Source organism: Pteropus alecto, unplaced genomic scaffold (assembly GCF_000325575.1).
Source record: "Pteropus alecto unplaced genomic scaffold, ASM32557v1 scaffold166, whole genome shotgun sequence".
Classification (NCBI taxonomy): domain Eukaryota; kingdom Metazoa; phylum Chordata; class Mammalia; order Chiroptera; family Pteropodidae; genus Pteropus; species Pteropus alecto.
In genome coordinates this window covers 3,944,500-3,966,810 of record NW_006439757.1, presented here as the reverse complement: position 1 = coordinate 3,966,810, position 22,311 = coordinate 3,944,500, and the positions used below count along the sequence as shown (strand labels likewise).

Here is a 22,311-nt window from a genome sequence, read left to right as displayed (position 1 = left end):
TATCTAGCAAGATTCAGGTTCCAATATCATCTCAAATTTAAAATACACCAGTGCTGAACTCATTCACTAACACTATTGAATATCAACTCTGCTCCAGCACTATTTTAAGCATTATGTGTACAGTAAGAACTTTATTGTATACCAGTATACTGTATACTGCCTGGGATGGGCATTGCCTTCATGGGGCTTATAACCAGATCTTAAATAAAAAGCATAATGCTTAGATTGTGTGACTAAAACAATCCTTGGAACATAGTATAAGTTCAATAACACTTTTTGGATGAAAGAATGAACTCCGCTATTAATTAAAAATTGTGATAAGTACTATGTAGAAAAAGAAAAGGTTGCTTTGAGAGAGCTGTATCAAACGCATTTCTGTAAAAATGCTATATAAAGCGCTGTATATGAACGAGGTGAAAGAATTAGAGATAGGTGCAGATTTGAGGTGAAAGAGTTTGGTGCATCTGAGAATGTGAAAGTTTATTAGAGGAATTTAGCTTGAGACTGAGCAGGACGGTAGTTTAAATTGGCAGGAACCAGATACTATAAGACCTTAAAGCCAGTTAAGAATTTTAAGTTTTATCCTCATTGTAAGGAGGAGCCATTGAAGCATTGTAAATGAGGGAGTGATGTGGGCAGGAAAGGATTTAAAGACATTTAAAAATTTTGACTACTTTGTGAAAATGAATGAAAGAAAAACAAGTGTGGAAATGAAGAGACGAGGGAAGAGATGTGATGGCTTGGTCTGGAGTCATGGCAGTGAAAAAAAAGAGTGTCTAGAGACAAACTATATTTAAGTGGAAATCGCATCAATAGAATGCAATGGTGAGAAGGGTATTGTGAATACACCCAATTTCAGAATAGTTTTATTAACATAACATACTAAAGGAGGTAAAGAGCAAGAGGAAAGATTATAATTAAACATGACTTTCTAAGCCCTTTTGTCACATTAATAAAAGCTATGTTCAGAATTATCCAGCACACTGGAATCCATATTTGCATTAAATGGTTCCGTTTTAGTTTTTCATTCTCCATGGGAAGAGCAAGCCTCTCCCTTCTCAAAGCGGGAAGTAGGGGGGAGGGGGCGGAGGGGAGTTGTTGGCACTGCAAATTTTTTCAGCTTGTTGGTGCTGACTCATTTTTCCACTGAGCACTATTCTCAGGACTGGGAAGATGGGGCAGAGAACCAGACACCTAGTATGAGTATTCCTGACCTGGGATTGCTGCAGCAGATGCCTACAAACTGATCAATGGAGAATTGACTGATGGCTGGCTCTCTTCCTGTCTGCCCTTGCAGGTTAACAAGGTGCCCTGTCTTGGTCGAAACAAGCTTCTGGTTTTCATTTGAACCTTTAAATATTCCAGGAAGCAATCTGCTAAAAAGAATACTTAGATATTCTTACAATACTGGTTTTTAACCCTTTCGAGTTTGGTTATGAATAATATTTAATAATAGAAAAATACATGTATGAACATGTACACAAAATGTTCATGCAATTTTAGGGAGCATACAGACCCACAGAAGCCAAATCATGGACACAGAAATGGTTAAGACAGCTGGGATTCTATGATATGTAAGTCAGGCAGTTCTACTAATATTAAATTTTGCAACAGGGGATATGGAAAATACGAGGAAGTACTACCTACTCCCCCTCAAAAAAATAACTTTAGTATAATGAGCCAAGACTCTATCCAATTGACACACTAATCAAAATCATCACATCATAAACAATTACATAGAATTGTGACAAAAGCATGGGTCTGGTGTCAGAAGACCTGTGTTCATCTGGACCACACGTGGGTGGATCACGCACAAGTCCTTTAATTTCTCTGAGATGCAGTGATCTCATTTTAAAGCAATATTAATAATAATTATACCTGCCTGATAAAACTTTTCCATGTGAAAATATTTAATAACTATATATTTCTGTAGGAGCTCTTATTTATGTATTAATTCAAATTTTACTTAATCCAACTTTCAAGGCAGCTGCTTTACTGACCTTGTACTGGTAATAGAGTCACCATAGAGTCTTAGCTGCCGATTCTAGAAAGTACTTTTTACATTATGATTAAACATTTGGGCACTGGGCTGACACAGTCTGTATCTGTAAATTTTGCATTCACAACTTTTTTTTTCATTTTACTCTTAATATGTTCCCCAGATTTCGAACTGCATTTTTCATTTACACAGCAACATTAAACCATGTAACCCATGGACTTTAATATACTTGTGTAGCTCTACCATGTCACATGCATCAAGTGTAAGCATTGAATCTGACCTATTATCAAGAGATAGAGATATTTTCACTTACCTCTGTCACTGTCGTAGAGGTACGCAAACTTGTCCCACTGATAATATTCGATCAAACTAAGAAGTGCTCCTTTGAGGTCAGGTCTCATCTGAATGACAAATGGATGTGTGCCATCTGTTGGGAAGCTGGGAGTGATGAAGGAAACGTGGAGGGTTCCACAAAAGGATGTGATGGTATTTACAGACTTCTTGTCATAAAATCCAAAAATAGCATAAACTCCTCTTGAAAACTGGGAGCAGACTAGAAGAATAGGGAAAAACAGAAAGGTTAAATCATTGAAATTGACATAAAATCACATAAATCTGCTTGAAACTTAATGCCCTTTTATATAAAATACAAAATGACCAAATCAAAAGAAATATAGAGTTTGTATCAATGATCCATTAAATAAACAAGCACTTATTTACTTAGCACTCTATTTGAGGAATTTAAAAAATTACAAAGCGTTAAAATAATAATCTAGGTATAAGGAAATACCTACATTATTGCTTAACAGGTGATATAAGTGTAAATATTTCAGGACAGTCCTATTTAAGAAAAGTACAAGTAAAAATCATTAGTTATAAGAACAAACAGCAATTACTTGGGATTTATACACATTTGAAACAGCTCATTCCCTGAAATATTGATTTTTTTTAAAAGCTTTATTGGGTTAATGATGTTATTATACTAGAAGAGTTCTACTGATGACCGAAATGTCTTTAAGAAAAGATGGATGCAAAATTCACATTACACATAAAGAGATATATTATAGAACAGAGTCCTGTCACCTTGTGTCCCTCGGTCAACTAGTAATTAAATGAAGTTCAGTACTCATAATTTTAACCTTTCCCACAGACTTAACTTATCCCATATGTTCTACTCCATAAAAAAGCAAATAATATTATGAACATATTTTGGCTTAGAACCATTATTCTTTAAAAAATATTTTATTTGAAAGTCCCTATTGCTCCCACAATCCCTTATGTTCTACCAATATTTGTACTTCAGTGAATGGTATATCACACTACCTTCTCTCAGCCCCTTCCCCAAAGTCAGACCATCACTAAGTATTGCTCATTCTAATACCTAAATATACTCAAATGTGGTCCACTTATTTCTATCTCCATTCTAATCATCCTAGTTCACTACAGCATATGCTTACATTGTGCTTGCCTTGTGCCTGGCACGTTCTCTGGTACGTTAACTCATTTATTTCTGATAATAACTCTTGAGATAAGGATTACTATTATTTGAAAATTGCTGATAGGAAAGTTGACAAATAGAGAGATAAGTGATTTACCCAGGGTCCCACAGCTAGTGAGAGATGCTGTGTTCAAACCTAGGCAGTCTGGATTCGGAGCCCATGTTCTTAACAATGGATAATATGGCTCCTCTCACTTGGATGATCGAAATACCTGCCCAGCTTTTCTCCTTCATCCAGTTAGGCCCCTCCCATTCTATTCCTCACAATACAGTCAGAATAGTTTTTTGAAACACAGATCTATTCTTACCTCTCTGAGAAGTGAGGGTTACTTTGCCCAGGGCTGGTCCCCTGTGATGCCCTGTAGAAGCCACCTCTGTCACAGTGCTGAAGACCACTGATTCAGGTCAGGCACATGGCTTTGAGTGAATGAATAGCCGATATTTTTTTTTAATATTGAATGAATAGCTGATATTTTTTTTAATCTCAAGGATCATTTCAATGCAAGGAATGGAAATCAGCTATCCAGGAACACAGCCTACCAACCCAGACCATAATACCAAACACCCTTCTGCATTAATCAGCCCCACTTAAAAGACAAGACCAATGCTATCTTGTTTCATTTTATTTCCTTCATAAAAATAGATGGTCTGTAGTAAAATAGATTTGTTTCATGAATAAGAGCATTGCTAAAATATATACAGATTCTAATAACCAATTTCAGATGATCAATAAATAATAGGCAGTCATTTTTAGTGACTGCTATGAAATGAAAGGAAAGCAAAATTGACTATTTCTTTGAGTGGTCCTTATATATCGAATATTCCCTTTCTCCATTAAATATCTACTAATCTTCAACTCATTTCTGCCTTTCTAACATACATTTTCTGGGATTATTTCTTTACATTTATTTCATACTTTAACATAAAGATGAGATTCCTGCTTTTTATTCATGTTCATATTTTTGTCTTTTTTTGAGTACAGAAGTAGAAAATAACCTTTTAATGACTTTGCTTGTACTCATTTTTCATATACATGCAAAAGTCCTTTCATAGTTAAATCCTTCTAGGTAAATTCTGTGGTGATTTCTTATTTTATGCATGGATAAATGTACACTGACATGTATATCTTAAATCTTAAGTTTGTTCAGAAATTGATGATTTTATATGACATATAAAAGGGGGAAATTGCTATAAAATCTCTCCGGGTGTATTTAATTTCATTTCCTGCTGTGTTGGTATGTCATCTAAAGAGTATAGGAATATCAGGCAATATGATTTATTAACAAGATCTCCTCTAATCTTAAGTGAAATAGCTTCTGTGATAGGAACAACAGCCACAGCATCAGCAGAATGCTTGATAAAGGGTGCCACTATTTGAATGCATAGGCGATCTTAGTAAGGAGCCATACTTTTCATTTTCCATTTGTTTTAGACTCTGAAGTGGTTGTCAAAGGGCTTCCTGGTTATCATGGCCATCTGGAATAGTGGTCCCCACACTTTTTGGCACCAGAGACCAGTTCTTCTATTAGAATCTAGTGCTTGATGATCTGAGGTGGTGATGCTAGCGCTGGGGAGAGGCTGCTTAGCTCGCTTGCCCGCCGCTATGCGGCCCAGTTCCTAACAGGCCACGGACCAGTACCAGTCCACGGCCCTGGGGTTGGGGACCCCTGATCTGGAAACATTTGGCTTTGGCCCAACAATAGGCACATGCTCTACAAAACTTCATAAGAAATAACAATTCACCTAACTCAGAAGGCACTTTTTTTTTTTTCAGGCAATTCAGCTCATTCTCCAATGAACATAATTTTATAACAATGGCCTTTCTTTCCTGACTATCCCTGGTCTCTTTCAGTCCTCTTCCCTTATCCCTTATCTCTTCATGGCACATATTCAGTTGTCTATTTATCTATATTCTCTATTTCTCCAGGTCGTTCTCATGTAATGTCCCTTTAAACCACATATAATTAACAGCTATTTGGTCAAAATTGCTCATGTCTCTCTCTTTACTGTCAGTCACTGTCTCTGTCCCCAACCATGATAAGAAAATCATTGTGACTTACAACCAAGAATCAATTAGAATGCTGACTTGAGCTAAGGTATTTTGCTTCTCCAGTTTGCAGTGACTATTCTCAAGAAGAAAAACTTATTGCTCCACGCCAAAAATAGCCAAAAGTATTTTTGCATTCTAATAGTAATTTTCTCCCCAATATAACACAGATTCATGGTGCTGTTGACACAATACACAAGGACATTATTTGCACTTTGAAATTGCTCCTTGTTTGATTCGAAATAAAATTACTCATTTTGATCTCTACCTGATTTCCCAGCAATGCTTCCAAAATTTAAAGCTTTTTTCCTAACTTATATCCATCCTCAAAGAAGGAAAATTTACTATCACTGAGAATATCCAAATAATGTGTCATGAACTCTGACTTTCTAAAATGAGTTATCTCTAAAGCAGAGGAAGGAGCAGAAAAGCTCTCAGTTTGACTTCTAACTTCTTGAACCATACAATTACCCTATGAGACACTATTATACATTTCTGAATGATTATGCTGATTAATATTAGAATTACAGTTATGTCTTAAAACTCAAATTGATTGCAAATTGGTAGGTAGAGATGCTCTCACTGAGTTCTACTTTAATTAAATATTTAATATCAACTTTGAGAAACTCAGCAAAGAGGAGTCCTTTTAAAAGACACTTTAGGTCAAACAGTAGAGATGATCATCTCCTGGGTGTAAGTAACTTGCTGATTATTTCACTTTTTATTATAAGCCTGGATGATATAAGCCAATAACAGTGCTGATGGTGCATCCGGCACACATATTTTTCTCTTGGGTCATTGTGTTCATTGGTGCTGCTAATGTAGCATACTCAGTACAGTGTGGAGAACCTTGCATGGTTATTTAGTAGAAAGGCAGAAGAAGAACAGGGAATGATTTATTTTTGTTTTATACTTTTTATATTTTTAAAGTGCCATTCACGTCAATGAAATAGCATAGACTGCTTCATAAGCAGAAATGGAGGCAGCCCCATTGCAGCTTGTACAAAGTCTGGTGAAAGCTGCATCACCTAGCAATCCTGACCTCAAAATACGAGGATCACAGAAAATCTCTCTCTTTTCATCGTTAAACTTCTGGTATTAACCCCTTGTAAAGTTTGACCCTGATTTTACTACTGAACTTTCCCTATCATTTGCCAGTAACAATCTCCTAAATCTAATATTCTTTTTATTAGATGAAGCTTTTTTAGCTTCTCTGAATTTATTAATCAAGACTTGCTCCTTGCAATTTTCTCTATTGCTACTAGTTTTTCTCTCTTCTAATTCATTCTCTACATCACTACCAAGTGAAACCATATCATCTTGGTACTCTTTCTTTCCCACTAATTACTTTTCACTGTCTTTCTTTTTCTTTTTTTCTTTTTTCTTACATCTTAAAAAGCATTCTCCAGGATTTGTCTTAACAATTATTTTTACTTCTCTTTTTATATCCTATCTCTTAGCGGTCTCATCCATTTTAACGTGGTCCAATTCACCTTTTTATGCATGTTTCCTAAAACTTCATCATCACCTTGTTGCTTCTCCTAATCTATATTTACTGAAAAAATATATATATATAGTAAGTATTTTGTGTGACAAGCATGAGAAAACACCACAACAAACAGGATAGAAATAGTCAATTCCTCACTGGAGTTGATAGCTTCAATCTCTCACTGTCTAGTGCACCCATTAAAAACTTCTAATTCAACATTACAACTAATTCCATAAAAATGACAGAAAACCATGACAATCTTATCCTACAAATCATGTCTTTGTTTTGATTTTTTTTCCTTTTTCTCATGACATCATAGCTCTTGCAATCATTGATTTTCTATATTTTCCAGAATAATTAATTCATTACTCTTCTTTGTCCTGTTCTGTCATCTATAACCACCTCCATTTTATTCTATTTCGTTCCTTCCACATTAGGTATTTTGGGGAACTTACTATGCACTGTTCTAGGTATTGGGGAGACAGCATTAACAGTGACAGATAAGGTCCCTGTTTAGATGAAGCTTGTATAACATACTTAAGTGTTCCTTGTATCTGCACCTTTGTTTTCTTTCACCTTGGTTCTGACAAGATAAACTATTCCTCACCTTCGCTCTCTCCTTCCATCAATTCATACTCTTGTTGTGTTATTAGTCTTCCTAAAGCACACCACTTAAAAGTCATTCTTCAAGGATCTGTCTTCCAGTTGTTTTTCTTCTTTCTTACTCCACCTTTTAGTGGTCTCATTCATCTCTTTTCACAAAGTCAAATTCAAATTTTGTACAAATGTTTCCCAAACCCGAACCATCACCTCAGTTGTTTCCCTTGATCTGTTTATTTACTGAGGAAAATATGTACTATACTTATATCGTATATAACTGTGTAGTAAATATTCTGTATATACCATATATATAGCACAAGTATATACTGTAAATATACACACATATGATTCATTTTTTAATCATGTATTTTCATGATTATTTCATATTCTGTCCTTGCTAGTACAGTTTTAATTAAAATGTTTAATTCTTTCAAGACCTCAAGTGTGAGTTTTTTAGAATTAAAAAAAAATACATAAAATACCACTGTTTTACATTATCTAAAATCCTATAACTTTTATCTCAACTATCATATACCACAGAAAAATTATTATTCTGTATCCAAGGATCTTTGGGTTCTGACCTTAGATGCAGCAGCTGTAGATGCTAAACAGTGAGAACAGCCTGGGACTATATCCTGGCTTTGCTATTATCTAGTTGGACTTGCTTGGGCAAGTTGCTTTATTTCACTCTGCTCAGCTTAGTCATGTGTAAAAAAGGATAATAACATTATCTACCTACCTCACTGTAGGATGGGCAGCATTAAAGAATAAATAAGTTGAAACAGTGCTGGCAGGTATTGAGCCCCATACAAATTCTCTCATGACCTCCCTACTTATAGTCCATGTTCCAGTCAATCTTGATGTTAGCGATTTATTATTAATCATGCACCGATTTTACTCACCTTTTTCCTTTAGCATAAAATTCACCAGTTCTTTGAGACAAATGTTCATGTGTTAAAATCAAACCCATCTTTTCAGAATGTAAATCACTCCTGACTTCTTCCCTTTTTTTATCCTCAGCATACAAATTGTCACGAAATATGGCCCATTTGACTTCTCAAATCTGTACTCTCTGGCTCTGCTGACATTGCCTTAATATGGTCCTTAAATATTTATTGAATGGATTGCTGCAACATCCTCCCAAATAATTCTGTTTATAATAAATCACTTTCTTATCATGGCAGATATAACCTTCCTGATTAAAATTTGTCAGTATCTTCCCATTGTTTAGAGAATAAAATACATAACAACGCTCAAGTGTTAGCTACTTGCTGTGGTCTGAGTTGCATGCTTCTCCTCCGTGGGATTCTAAAGTAATCCGCATTTCTGCATATTTGTCTGAGTTATGCCTAGCTTTGCCCTCTCAGAGCTAATTGAATGCAGAGAATGAAGTGCTGTTTATCTCTAAATGCATAACCTATCACATATTTGGCACACAGCAGACACTTGAAAAATGTCAAGTAATAAAATACCAATTCTTCCATGAAGGGTGTCCTGCTTACTATCAACTGAATATGATTTCCATGATTATGAGCCCCATAAGCACCTCCCTCATGGCCTGAAGTACAATATGTTCAAGTGTATGTGCGTATGTGCATGTGTGTGTGCAGGGGGCGAAGGGGAGGGAGATTTGTGACCTCCTTGAGGGCAGGGGTCAGTGTGAGAAGAGAATACTAATACCTGAATTGGAAGCCCAGGTCTGCACTGGCCATCTGGTAGAAGAGTCACTGAACTTGAGCCTTAGTTTCCTAATCTATCGAATCAGGACATTCATTACTATCCTGCCTGCATTAGAGGAATGCTTTAAAGCTTATATTACATTATACCTAAAGAATTACTAGGGAAAATATTAATCAGTAAATAAATGTGTTAATGACAACAAAACCAACCATAGTAATTTTTGTATTCTCTGTAATACCCAATTCAGGATTTTTTCACAAGTATATTATTAAATATTTGTTGAATGAATACATGATGTGAACCAATTGCATAACAAAGATATAAAACAGGTTCTTGTGATAAAATTTCATTTCCGTTGATACTGGGGTATTTCTGTAATCATGTGATCACACTGTTTTCTTCCTTCACTATCATACTGCAAAATAACTAGGTTAGTTTATAAATCACCTGTGAAATTTAGTTTATCTGTTCTCATAATAGGAAAAAAAACACAATCATAATTATGAGAATACAATATTCAGAATGTTTGTGAAGTTTTATTATTTTAAGCTTTCAAAATGTATTTTATATGTGGAGAAATTGTACCGAGAGGTGAAGTTCCTAAGCTAAAATAATACATAGAGCAGGATGCAAATGGAAACCTAAATAAAAGAGGTAAACATCTTCATCTTGCACATATGTTCAGTAACACATTTGGGACTTGAAAATATCCTTAGGCATTCTCACAATCTCAAGTGTCCTATTTCTCTAATTCAATGGACTTGTTCAAGCCTGTAAACTTGTCATAAGCAACATTTATTCCCTTAAAAATGTAATTTTTGTAACATATGGTAAATATAATATTTGGTTTCCATGTAAAAACTGAGAAGAATGTTAAAAATGGAATGGTAATTCTTTTATTCTTGGAATATGTAGGTAATTACGATATGCTGTTCTCATAATGAAATGGAGTAAAACTATTTACTTTCCATTAATGAGATTATTTTAAAGTTCATATATCTATTGGGGCACCTTCTCTTCCTCTATTGAATGGAAGGATTTCCCACTTGGGAACTGACATTTTAGCATCTCTCACAAAACTCATCACTTTGAAAACCTATCCTTTGCTCTGTCCAATCCTGTTACTCGGAGCCCAGCACAGTTCTTAGCATAGACATTCAGTATGTAGCTATTGAATGGAACATTATATGATTCAAAGAAAATGTGAAGAATACTAAACATTCACAATGACATTTTCTATAAATTGCCTTACTGATGGTTTTCCCTATAGCCCTGCCACAAATCTTTACTATGATAAATTACTTCTCCTTTGCATACATTTTGATCCCATTTTTCATACAAATATTAAATGTGATGCATCATCACTCAGTAGAAGACTATGAAGTTGTAGTAATACATTTTTCTTTCCCTCTAACAAACATTTATCCTTCCTGACCTTCGCATTACATTTGCTGAGTGAGGTGAAATGTCTAAGTTTATTGCTGTTGCCCATGTTATATGCAGCCTTAAAAAAATCTATAACATTTATTCTGGCTTCATTCATCATCTGGGAGAGCAGGCAATAGTAGAACTGGCAGTAATAGGCAATAACTCTCATGTGAATTTTAATGATGAGTTCTGGACACGTAAGTGAAAGAGAATTACCTCCGTTTATACAAGATGCTATTTCACAAAATACAGTCCCATTCTTCTTCCCTTGGACATGTATTTCCTTCTCATAAATACATAGTTCTATCCTCTGCAAATTCTTGCTCGACTTATGCTCTATGTAAGTTCTGGACACTGCATTCCCTGACGCGATTTGAATGTTGTGGATGATGAGTGCCAGGCCGAATGTCCGGAGGCCTGGTGTCTAATCCCGGTTGTGACACCAGCCAGCTGTGCACTTCTGGCAAACTGCAGCTTTCAAATGTCTCAGTGCCCTCAGAGGTCCCATCGAGCTCAAACTTGGGCATGTAACGGCCAAATATCAAAGACAGAAATTATACAAAATGTCAGGTAGTGCATATTTATTATTCATCATATTCTTACTCATGTGAAATGAGTATGTGAGATACAATAGATTTTCACAGATTAAATTCTACCATTCTCTTCATGTTTTATTAGTCTTTCTTTCTTTCTCTCTTCATTTTTATATTTCTTATTCTTTCCACTTGCCCCTTTTCCTCCTTCAATTTTTTATTTTTCTACTTCACCTTTATCTCCATGTTTAGCAGGCCATGGATGCCTTAAGCTCCCCAGCCACTCTTCATCTTGATGCTTAAAGAAATGTCTGATCTCTTATCAGAATGTAATTAGAACGTATAGAACTGAAGGACTGTGTTTTTACCAAATATAGATAATATTTCGGTACAAATAAACATTTTATCTTCTGAGATAAAAGCTACTTTTAAAAGCATAATTGAAACATTTTAAAGTACCAAGAAGATTTTTGCTTAAAAGAATTTTTTCTAAGTGGCATGCAAAAAAACGACAGAGCTTTATTGCCTTACTTGTCTGGGTGTTCTCAAATTAGATATGATATCCCTCTTGCTTGTGTATGGCTTAAAGTTTCTGAAGCTATCACAGGACTTGCTTGCTTATCCCTTTGGTTGCTAAGAGAGAGGGTTTCTACTCAAATGCCTCAGCACTTATATGTTAACTCATATAAGTGAATTAAAAGAGAAAAAGATCAAATATCATATAACAAAAATTATGTAAATATACTAAGAAATGTACTGGACCATTAGCATACATCTCTAAATTGATAAGTAACTGGAGGAATTAACTTTAGCATGATGGACTCACACTTGATGCATTTTTCCTGGTAAAAACAGATCTAATATTTAGTTATGGATCATGGCAAGTTAATGTTGTCCAGAGGGCCTGCCTGCTTCATTGTCACACCCCCTTCAATAAGAGGCCACGATAGAATTAATGGTATGAAAAGAATTCCCTCAAGAAAAGATTAGTAATTCATTTTTTGGCCCTTACATTTACCTTAATGACATAAATAAAACATTTATAATTCAAAAATTGCGAGAATAAACTCAACACATTTTTAAACAAGCATATTCATTAAAAAGCTATAATTTCCTTTTGCTGCATCCTCTTCCCACAGGCAGCCACTGATAACAACCATTTGGCATGATATTTGCACACTCATAGTTCTAGTTAGAGTTGATTTTGTTTGCTTCTGTTTTCATTACATTTTTGATTAAGGAGACTATAGGACAATTGTCTTGTAACTTCATTTGACATATAACAAAGAAATTACCGTGTTGATATAGACTTAGTTCATTCATTTAAACCATTACTTAGTATTCCCTGATTTTGGTTGTATCATTATTTCATTAACATTCTCTAACTGAGATATTTAAATTGTCATGAATTTTGCTACTACAAACAAGCCTTCAGCAAACGTGTCGGTACACACTTATCTGTGTGCACTTATGCTCATATCTCTGCAGGACGATTATTAAAAGTAGATTTGCTTGGTTGGATGTCATGCCGGATAAAATGTTAATGATGCTATCAAATGATCATCCAGAGACAGTGTACCAATTCACATTCCCATTAATAGAATAAGATAAACTCTTATTCTTTTTTTATGTTTTCCACCAATAGTGGATATTTTCACCTTTTTCTCTTAATTTAATATGTGAAAATAGCATTTCATTGTTGTTTTAGTAATAGAAACTTAGATTTTTGTACTCTTGTAAAAGAAGGCATTATCCTTAGAATTTTTCATGTATTAACTCTTAAAACTAATTATATTCGTATGGTTCCCAATATTATCCACATTTTACAGATGGAAAAACTTGAAAACAAGAAATATTCTGAGATCACACTGGAAAATGACAGTGGGTGTCAAACCCAGACGGCCTGACTTCAGATTCTATTCTTTTAGCCATTGTACTATACTTCTTACTGATAAACAGAAAATTTGGATTTTTGTCATCTGTAAAAAAGTACATTTATTTTTATATTTTCCTTTCATCGATTCCTATACTTTACACATTTTTTTTACTATTATTTAAATTTCAATGTTTAATCTTCTGTATATGTAAAGCTTATATGTCTTCTTCTTTCTTTTGTCTTTTACTTTGTTTATGACATTTTTAATCAAATTATCAATCTTTTCTTGATGACTCCTAGATTTTGTGTCTTGTGTAATAAGAATTTCCCCATCCTAAGAATTTTAAATATGATTTTATGTTGATTTCATACAACCCTTTTTATAATTAATTCTTCTAATATTTATATTTGCATTTTATACAAAGTAGAAATCTACTTTGTTTTCACATAGATATTAAATTTTCCAATATTTTATTTATTTTTATTTTTTTTAAGTGAGACAACCTTTGGTTGACCTCACAGATTGAGAGGACCTTGTCAGCTTACAGTCTCTTATTTTTTTTATTTTTATTTTTTTTATGCCTACAGCACTTGGTCTTCCTAGGTGGTTTCCCATCCAAGTACTAACCAGGCCTGACCCTGCTTAGCTTCCAAGATCAGATGGCATCAGGCTTGTTCAGGGTAGCATGGCCATAGACCCAACACCTTTAATTTAATTTCATTGATTTCCTCTTAATTTTAAGTGTCACCTTTATTATATGCTAAATTTCTATTTGTGCTTGGGTCTATTTCTGAAGAAGGAAATAGGTGTTAATTACTTTGCCTTTTTAGAAATAACTATTGCTTGCAGTGTCTTTTTGCAAAGCTTTTCTACCTATTAATTTACCTTTTTTTTCTTCCAAATTTTATTTAGGATTGGATTAAAATACAAATTAATTGGCAAAGATTAACATTTACAACATTAACTTTATAGCCAGTTCGTTTTAGCTCAGAACCAATTTCTGATTTTCTGTAAAGTTTTACACTTCTATTCATATCTAGCAAACTTCTTATCAGTTTATCACTAGATTTTTGTGGCTTTATTACTATTGTTGTCAGATATTTTTTATTCATATTTTCTATTTTAGATATTGCTAGTACCAAGGAAAGATATTGACTTTCAAATGATAAGTTTATATCCAATGATCATAGTGAACACTTATCAGTTCTATGAGCTTTTTGGTTGATTCTCTTGGATTTTTTATGTGAAAAAGCTGTTATTTTTGTATGAATTTTACTCAACTCATCTTTGGACCATTCCACAATGAGAAATTATTTCCTTACTTTTGTATTTCTGTTATATTTCCTAAAGCAATAAATTGAAAATATAGCATTAATCTGGTATCCACGCAATACAAATTGAGTGAGAATTTGAATAAGTATCTGATACATTTGATCAATGTATATAATTGAACAGTCCATAATTCTTTCCCAAAATATACTTATAAAACACCCATATATTATATGAATGATCGGTTCAACTTTGTACTTCACTTTACTGTGTGGTCCATAAAGAATGAAAAAAAAAAAAAAAGGAGAAAACATCATGCAAGTTACATAACATTAAATATTTAGTCATTATTAATTTGGTTCTATTAATTACTCGTACCCTATTCACAGCATACCATAGGTGCAACAAAACAAAGGAAAAATAATTGGCCAAGCAATAATTCTCCCTTAGTAAAGGACTAAAGATGGAGCAAAACCATCCTGGAGGATGAAAGAAAGCAGACAATAAATAAATAGCTAAAACGGAGGTATTTGGGAAAGAGCACAAAAACTCATTGTAAATTAATATTGCAACAACTACTTAATTTCTATGAAGGACAAAGCTGAAGAAAAATAGAAATGAGTAGATTATAGATAATTGCAAAAAAATTAATATGTGTATATATTGTGCTTACACTATAAGTTATTTCAGCATATAATTACTGAAAATAGAACATAAGAATTCGGTTAAAGCCATCATTTCAAAGATATCTAAATAAATAGATGTCTTGTTCTTGGGAAAACATGTAATTTTGCACATAAATCACAGAGTACATTAAAGATTTGGCAATTTAAAGATTATTAAATTAAATGCAAATGGCAAAAACATAAAGCAACAGTGAAAATCTCTACTAGAGTCTAAACTACTCAGTTTGGTTGCTTGCCTTTTTCATAGCCACTAGATAGTTGCCAGATCCCTAATAGATTATGTCGTGAAAACAAACAACCTGGGGAGAACCAGAGCTCCTACAATAATTTCTCAAAGAAGCAAAGAATATGTTCCGATTTCAAAAATTTTCAAGAACAGAATTATAGGACACGTCATTCTTCAATCAGGATGACACGGATCAATTATCAATGGGAACAATACAAAGTAAGTCTTAGCACCACAGTGAGGCAAACTAGGGCATACCTTCTGAACCAATATGTATACAAAACTGCTGTTCTCTTCCTGTGAAATTGTCCCTTCTGGGGTAACATGGTAGAAAGCAATGAGGTAACCAACCAAAGATGATTTTTATGAATGCTAATCTTACAGTGTCCAGGACAAGATGAATAATATTGAAGGAAATTATATATGTGTGTGTGTAAGTGCAACTTTCTTTCACCTAATATACTTCATGTTCTCAAAGAATTATTAAGCAGCATTGGGCCAAATGTTATGATATGCTGATTTGATAACAATTTGTCAAATTATTTGTAAAATTATATAGTATTTTTATAAGACAAAATTTCCTGTAGAATAATTGGTGTGCTGAATTATGTACTATTTATTGTTGTCATTGTATAACCAGAATCTACACTTAAATTGAATGCTGTAAAGAAAAAATTTCAAAAAGCTTTGGAAGTACAGTGCTTCTGATCTCTAAATGACTATTATTCTTTGAATTAATAATTAACACCTAGGTATGACATTATGTGATTATATGTCAGGAACTCTTCTTAGGGCTTACATGTATCAAGTCATTTAACTGTCCCAACAACTGACATGAAGACCAAGGTTAAGTTTCCCAAGTTTACATGGTTAGTGGTGTGGAGCTAGAATTTGAAACCAGACTATTAGGAACCAACTAGAAATGTCACACAAAAAAATCCTGGGAAACACACTGCAATAGATGCAAAAAATGAATTCCAGAGTACTGACAGGTATCCTAAATCAAACAGGTATTAGGAAAAAAATAATCTCTGCAGCCTTTTTTAAAAATTATTTTCTAATATATATTCTTAATATATAGACCTATTGTATATGTGAACAGACATTCATTTAAAAAGGGACACAGAAGGCTCATTCAAAAATTTTAAAATGCTCAACCACACTGAAAATCAGGGAAAAGTTCATTAAGAGTCTACAAATTGGCAAAAGTGAAAAGTCTGATGATACGAAGAATTGATATTATATAAAAACAAGAACTCAGATACTAATAGAAAGTTTATAAACTGATACAACCATTTTAGACAACTATTGGGCAAGATTCTATAAAGAAGCACATACTAGCAGCACTTCCTTTCTTAGGCATGTGCCCTGACATGCTGAGGAATGCATACGAATAGACATTATGTAAAATACTCATGGCCTCATTTTTTGTACAACCAAAACAAACATTCTTCAACAAGCCACTCCAAACTGTGGTATGTCTAATAGAATGATACACAGCAGTGAAAACAATTATTTTTATTTATTTATTTTTATTGTTTTCATCTAAAACCACAAGAATAAATCTTAAAACATACTCTTAAGAGAAAAACAAGTTATAGCAGATGGGTAATTTGCTTGCATAATATTCTTTTAAAAACTATACTCTTTTTAAGAGTAAACACATGAGTGGTAAAAATATGAAATCTGTAGAAAAGATAAATATTAAATTTGAGATAATAGCTATATTGAAGGCATGCTATAGCAGATGGGGCTCAGGCATTTCAACCTTATTATTAACACTTTATTTCTTGAGCTGACTGCTGTCTACATGTTTGCTGTAATATATGCTGTATAACTTTTTGTAGGTCAGATATGTTTAGTAAAATGATTTAAATGAATAATGGATGCTTTAGAGATCCGGGGATATAAAAAACCTAGAGAAAGTCACTTAGGATCAGATGAGGAACAGAAGACACATCATATGAAATGTAAATCCACTAAAAGTCTGAATAGAGAAAGTTTAATTTCACTTGCAGTGTCCTAATTAGTGGGTTTTTTTTTTTTTTTTTCAGTCTCAATAAAGAAACTTGCTCCTTAATTAAGTGCACTAGCTGGCCCAGTTCTCCTTTTATGCAACAATTTCTCTCAAACTTATTCTTCAGAAAAATTTTGAATTATGTCTTATCAAGTGATTTCTGGGTCATTCCACTTGCAAATAGTTAAAATGATAAATGTCAAGATGCCTTTGTCTTAGAAATCTGAGGTCCACTTTTCTCCAGAAATCTCTATGTTTTCTACTAAATATAAATTTGTTATATTAATGCCACAATATTAAAAACTCTCCAGAATCATCCAAGAATGGGTATTAATCACAAAAAAGTAGGTTATTAATTATTAATTAATGACTCAACCTTCATGGTTGGAAAAGGATTTCATAATTAGTATCTCTTTGATCTTATAATAGAATCATAGGGTAATAGAACAAATATTATTATCCCTATTTTACAACTAAAAATTTCTCTGATTTTCTATTTAAAAATACTTGTGAGAGTGTCTTAATTTACTTCAAAAAGAAAACTAATTTCTAATAACTGTTAAAATCAAAGGTTAAAACTAAAAAATAAGAGGGTAAGTTAATATATATATGTAAAACAAAAGTCACATAATTAGGATATAGTAGAATACAGTAAATAGCATTAAAGACACTAGAAAGTTTTATTCCCACATACAATAAATTGGCTAAGATGTAATAGACATATCTCCTGTACATATAATGCCAGTGATTCAGATGTTTTTTTTGCACCAAATAAATTATTTTTACTTATTAAAGGTTTATTTAATTTAATTAAGCTAAAGACTCATCAATATATTTATAATTCCTATATTGTAAATAATTTAATACTTAGATGATAGCACTTTAATCATTGTAATTTCCTTCGTGGGCATTTGTCACATTTAATATAGGCCTAACATTTCAGGCCTCTGCTGATTCAGCGAGGAGATTTGCCTCTGCTCCTGGAAACACAACACCATCTTTTCCCTCAGCCAGGACCTTACCCTCATCTGCAAAGCTACAAAGTCTGACAAGCCCAAACTTTATGTTGCCGTCATCACTGTATTGGGCAGAAACAAAATTGAATCAATACAGCATTCCCTTTGAGTGGCTCTTACAACTTGGAAGAGATTCTGGGATCTTAGGAGAGCTTAGATATGTAGTACATAAAAAGTCTCAATCGTAGATCTTTCAGTGGTCTAAACACCACTGCTCACAATAAAAATAAAACCCTGGTTTTGCTAGGGTATTTCTCTAATATATATTTGAGGTTGTAAAAGAGAGCACCTTAAATGTATTCTAGCAAACTGTATGCAAGTGAATGAAGTTGTTGACCCAGTCTGTTTTGATATCTTTTTTTTGTGAAATCAGTGCATTCTCTTTTGAGTCTCAATTCACACATATTTTCTGGGCCCAGGACAATGAGCGTGTTGGTAAATTTTGCCAGGAAAAAAAAAAAAATGAGTGTTGTTCTGATACAGACATATGGAGGGACAGTAGTTGTGATAGCTTATTTTGAATTTTAAAAATTTTTCAGTAATATATTTTCTGTCTGAAGCAGAGCCGATCCCCAAAATTACTGCTACTAAAGTGGCTCAGGATAAAGCCACATCTTTCTCATCCCTCCTAGATCCAAAGCACAAGCCCCTAATACCTACTTGTGTCCCTCTGCTTCATTTCTGTTCATCTCAACCTCATATCATCCTTGCATCGACTTTCATCAAGCCCTTGAAAATCCATATCAATACCTCCTCATTGCCTTTATTCTTAAACTTTCCCTAAATCCTGTTGCCAAGTCCTTATAATTCCTCAAAACTGTCTTACCTGTAAAGATATTCTTTTTTTAGAATCTTCCTTTAAAATGACCTATTCCTTACTGCTTAATAGAAAAAGGAGACTATGATATAAGAATTATGGTAAACTGTTTTATTCATGTCCACAGTAATTCATATCTCCTAGTATCCACAAGCTTGACTAGTTGCCTTTCACCCTGAAGGGTTAGATTAGCTAATCTAACCAAGTTGACATCAGCAAGTGAGAAACAAGCAGAGGTTTGATAAGTACTTTTACATTAGGGCTTGAATTCTAGACCACTATCCTAACATTGAGAAGTGCATGTTTGCCTCCTTAAAGTTGAAAGACTTCATGAAGAGAGGCCCAGGCATTTCAGCCATCCTAGTGGTGTTAGTCCTGACTCACCCTCCAGCTGAATATGCTCACATGGTCAAGCCCAAGCAAGACCAGCAAAAGAACTTCCTAGCCAATCCACAGAATTTCAGGTGGAATATGTGTTGTTGTTGGGTTTTTTTTAGAGCTAAGTTTTGGGGTAGTTTATTATGTAGCAACTGAAACAGAAATTGGCGGGTATTATAACAAAAGCCTAGAAAATGTAGCATTGACTTGGGGACTAGGTAATGGGCAGGAGATAGAAAATCAGAAAGGAGACAACATGTTAATAAAGAGTGGAGGAATGACAAACATTTAACAGAGGCAAAAAAGAAGAAGGAGGAGGAGGAGGAAGAGGAAGAAGAGGAAGAAGAAGAAAGAAGAAAAAAGAAAAAAGAAGACGAAAACTGCTATTGGACACTGGAAAGATAGACATCCATGTGTTCTTTTGGTGAAAGCAATGACAAAATTGTTCACCTGTAACAAACTGGAAGATTGAAAATGTGCCAAACAAACTTGTAAGTCTGACTAAGAACATTTTGAGACAAAATGCTGAAAGTGTCAGCTTGTATCTTTTGGTTGCTTTTAAGAAGGTACAGGACAGAGATCACCTGAAAAGAGGCCTGTTTAATTTGCAAGTCGAATTTAGAGGAAACATAGAAAGACCAGAGCATGCTGGATTTCCAAATGTAAAACTCTGACTTGATGAAAGTAGTACCTAATTTGTAATCTGTGTTTGATGTCTGAATTTATTATTCATGACTATTTGATTTGATCAGCCATTTACCCTCTCTGTACCATTCTGATTCCTTATTTGTAAATAACATTAGCTACATCACAGGGATGTTATGACGTCTGAGTACATAAAATAACAAAAAGCTCATAGATGATTGACTCACCATGTTATGAAAGTTTGAATTTTTTTTAGTCTACAACAAATTTACTGTTTAATTTGCAGACAACAAGGCTTCCAAAAAGCATTCCTTCTAGTAGCAAAGGTATCTGCAATGACAGAGCATAGCAACTTCCTAGTGCTAGCCAGTGGTAAACAGTCTATGTCCTTATATTCTAATATGTTTAGGTTTCATGAAAATAAATCAAATATCTCTTTTAATGAACTGAGTTTGCTTAATGCTTGAAAATAAAAATATCTCATGTAAATGAACAGTTCATTTTTAAAGTATATATTCCAAAAGAAAAACATATTACAGTTTCCATGACGTATAATGTTCTTTCAACCCACAAATGGAATTCCCAAACCTTCTGATTCCCCATGCATCCAATTCCCTGACTACACTTCAGACTAATTCCTAGCCATCCTCTAAGACCAACCTTAATGCTTCACTTCCATTCTGGGCTCTTTCCTGACATCCGCTCTAAGTACCAATGACCCTGACTCTTTGTTACCCTTTACTATAGGGGTGAACATCACATGCCATAGTCTAATAATCAGTTCACTTGCATGCTTTTCCAGCCAGATTATGAGTTAAATGCAACTCCTAGCACAGGAAATGACCTAGAATAGATGATCAGAAAAGGTTTAAGAATCTTGAACTGGTGAATAAAATAAATACTCTTTAAGATATCTTAATAATTAAGGAAAATATGACTTAATCTCTGACACATTTTAAATATTCAAAAATTTCAAACACAAACTGAGCACCTTGAGTTCCATGCCAAAGAGAAAGCTGAAAGCACAGCTGTGGAGCCTGCCAGGTGGTATGTTCTCAGTATGAGCCAATACCTTGAAGCTAATGGCCTGTTGGCTTTTGGAATACCAAACTTTCCAGGTGCCTCCCAAATACTCATTACATGGAATAAGTGCCAAGTTTCTGAAAAGGCACAGGCAGAGAAAGGACAGAAGCACTTGAAATAGTTTACACCCAAATAAGTAGAAACATTTTTTTCATGGGGAAAAAAAGAGCATTTAATGTATGTGATATCATCATCATCCATCATCATCACTGTTATCGTCATTACCACCATCACCATCAATATGAGCTCAATCTAAGTCTCCTCAGCTAGAGGGAGTTCTGACCCTCATTCACAAAACCCAATATCATGCTTAAATTTAAAAGTTATACAAATTAAAAGAGCACTATTTGAATTAATCATGAAAAGATTTTATACTTAAGGGAAACTTGATTGAAATCACTTTAAATAGCGTAACTTAAAAAGCCGCCTTTAATGGGAAAAGTCAGATATTACAATAAAGCAATTCTAATTATAAGAAAAATATGAATTCATTTATAAACACTTGATAGGCCCACTCTTCAAGATCCTTTTAAATGAGCAAAAAGGAAAGCTCAAAAGTATATCATGTAATATCTATTTTAGTAGAAAAAATACTCATACCACATAAAGATTGTAGATCCAAATATAAATTATTTTTAAATATGTGAAATTTAATAGATATTTTTAAATTTACGTTTCAAAATAGTTAAGGATTCTATAACTGTCTTTCAAGAAAACGAAATGCCAAATAATTCTTGATTTACTATCTGAAGGATACTATAATTGTTAAATATGAAACCACCTAGAGTTGTATAAATCTACTGCTAAGAAAAGAAAAAAAAGAAAAGATGAATTAGAACTTCATTTTGTGCCTCAGAAGAAGCTATAATAGTGACAACAATGGCAGTTCAGGCCAGTCAGGAATCTAGGATTGTACTATTGCTTCAGCTCTTAATTGACTATGAGATCTTAGCTAAGTTTCTTAAATTTTCATGGCATAAGTTTATTAATTTATAAGATGAATGGATTTTACTAGATAATTTC

The 22,311-nt window shown here is 33.7% G+C and overlaps 1 protein-coding gene and 1 pseudogene across 4 annotated transcripts in view; both read right to left on the bottom strand.

The window, feature by feature from the left end:
• The window catches only part of GRIA2 (glutamate ionotropic receptor AMPA type subunit 2), a 122,159-nt gene that overhangs the window by 58,215 nt on the left and 41,633 nt on the right, over nt 1–22,311 (bottom strand). For all 4 annotated transcript variants that reach the window (XM_006916997.1, XM_006916996.1, XM_006916995.1 and 1 more), the window contains exon 3: nt 2,313–2,552. In XM_006916997.1, coding sequence (XP_006917059.1) covers nt 2,313–2,552 — 240 coding nt within the window. The remainder of the gene's footprint in view (nt 1–2,312; nt 2,553–22,311) is intronic.
• Nucleotides 13,730–13,848, bottom strand: LOC112483988 (annotated as a pseudogene).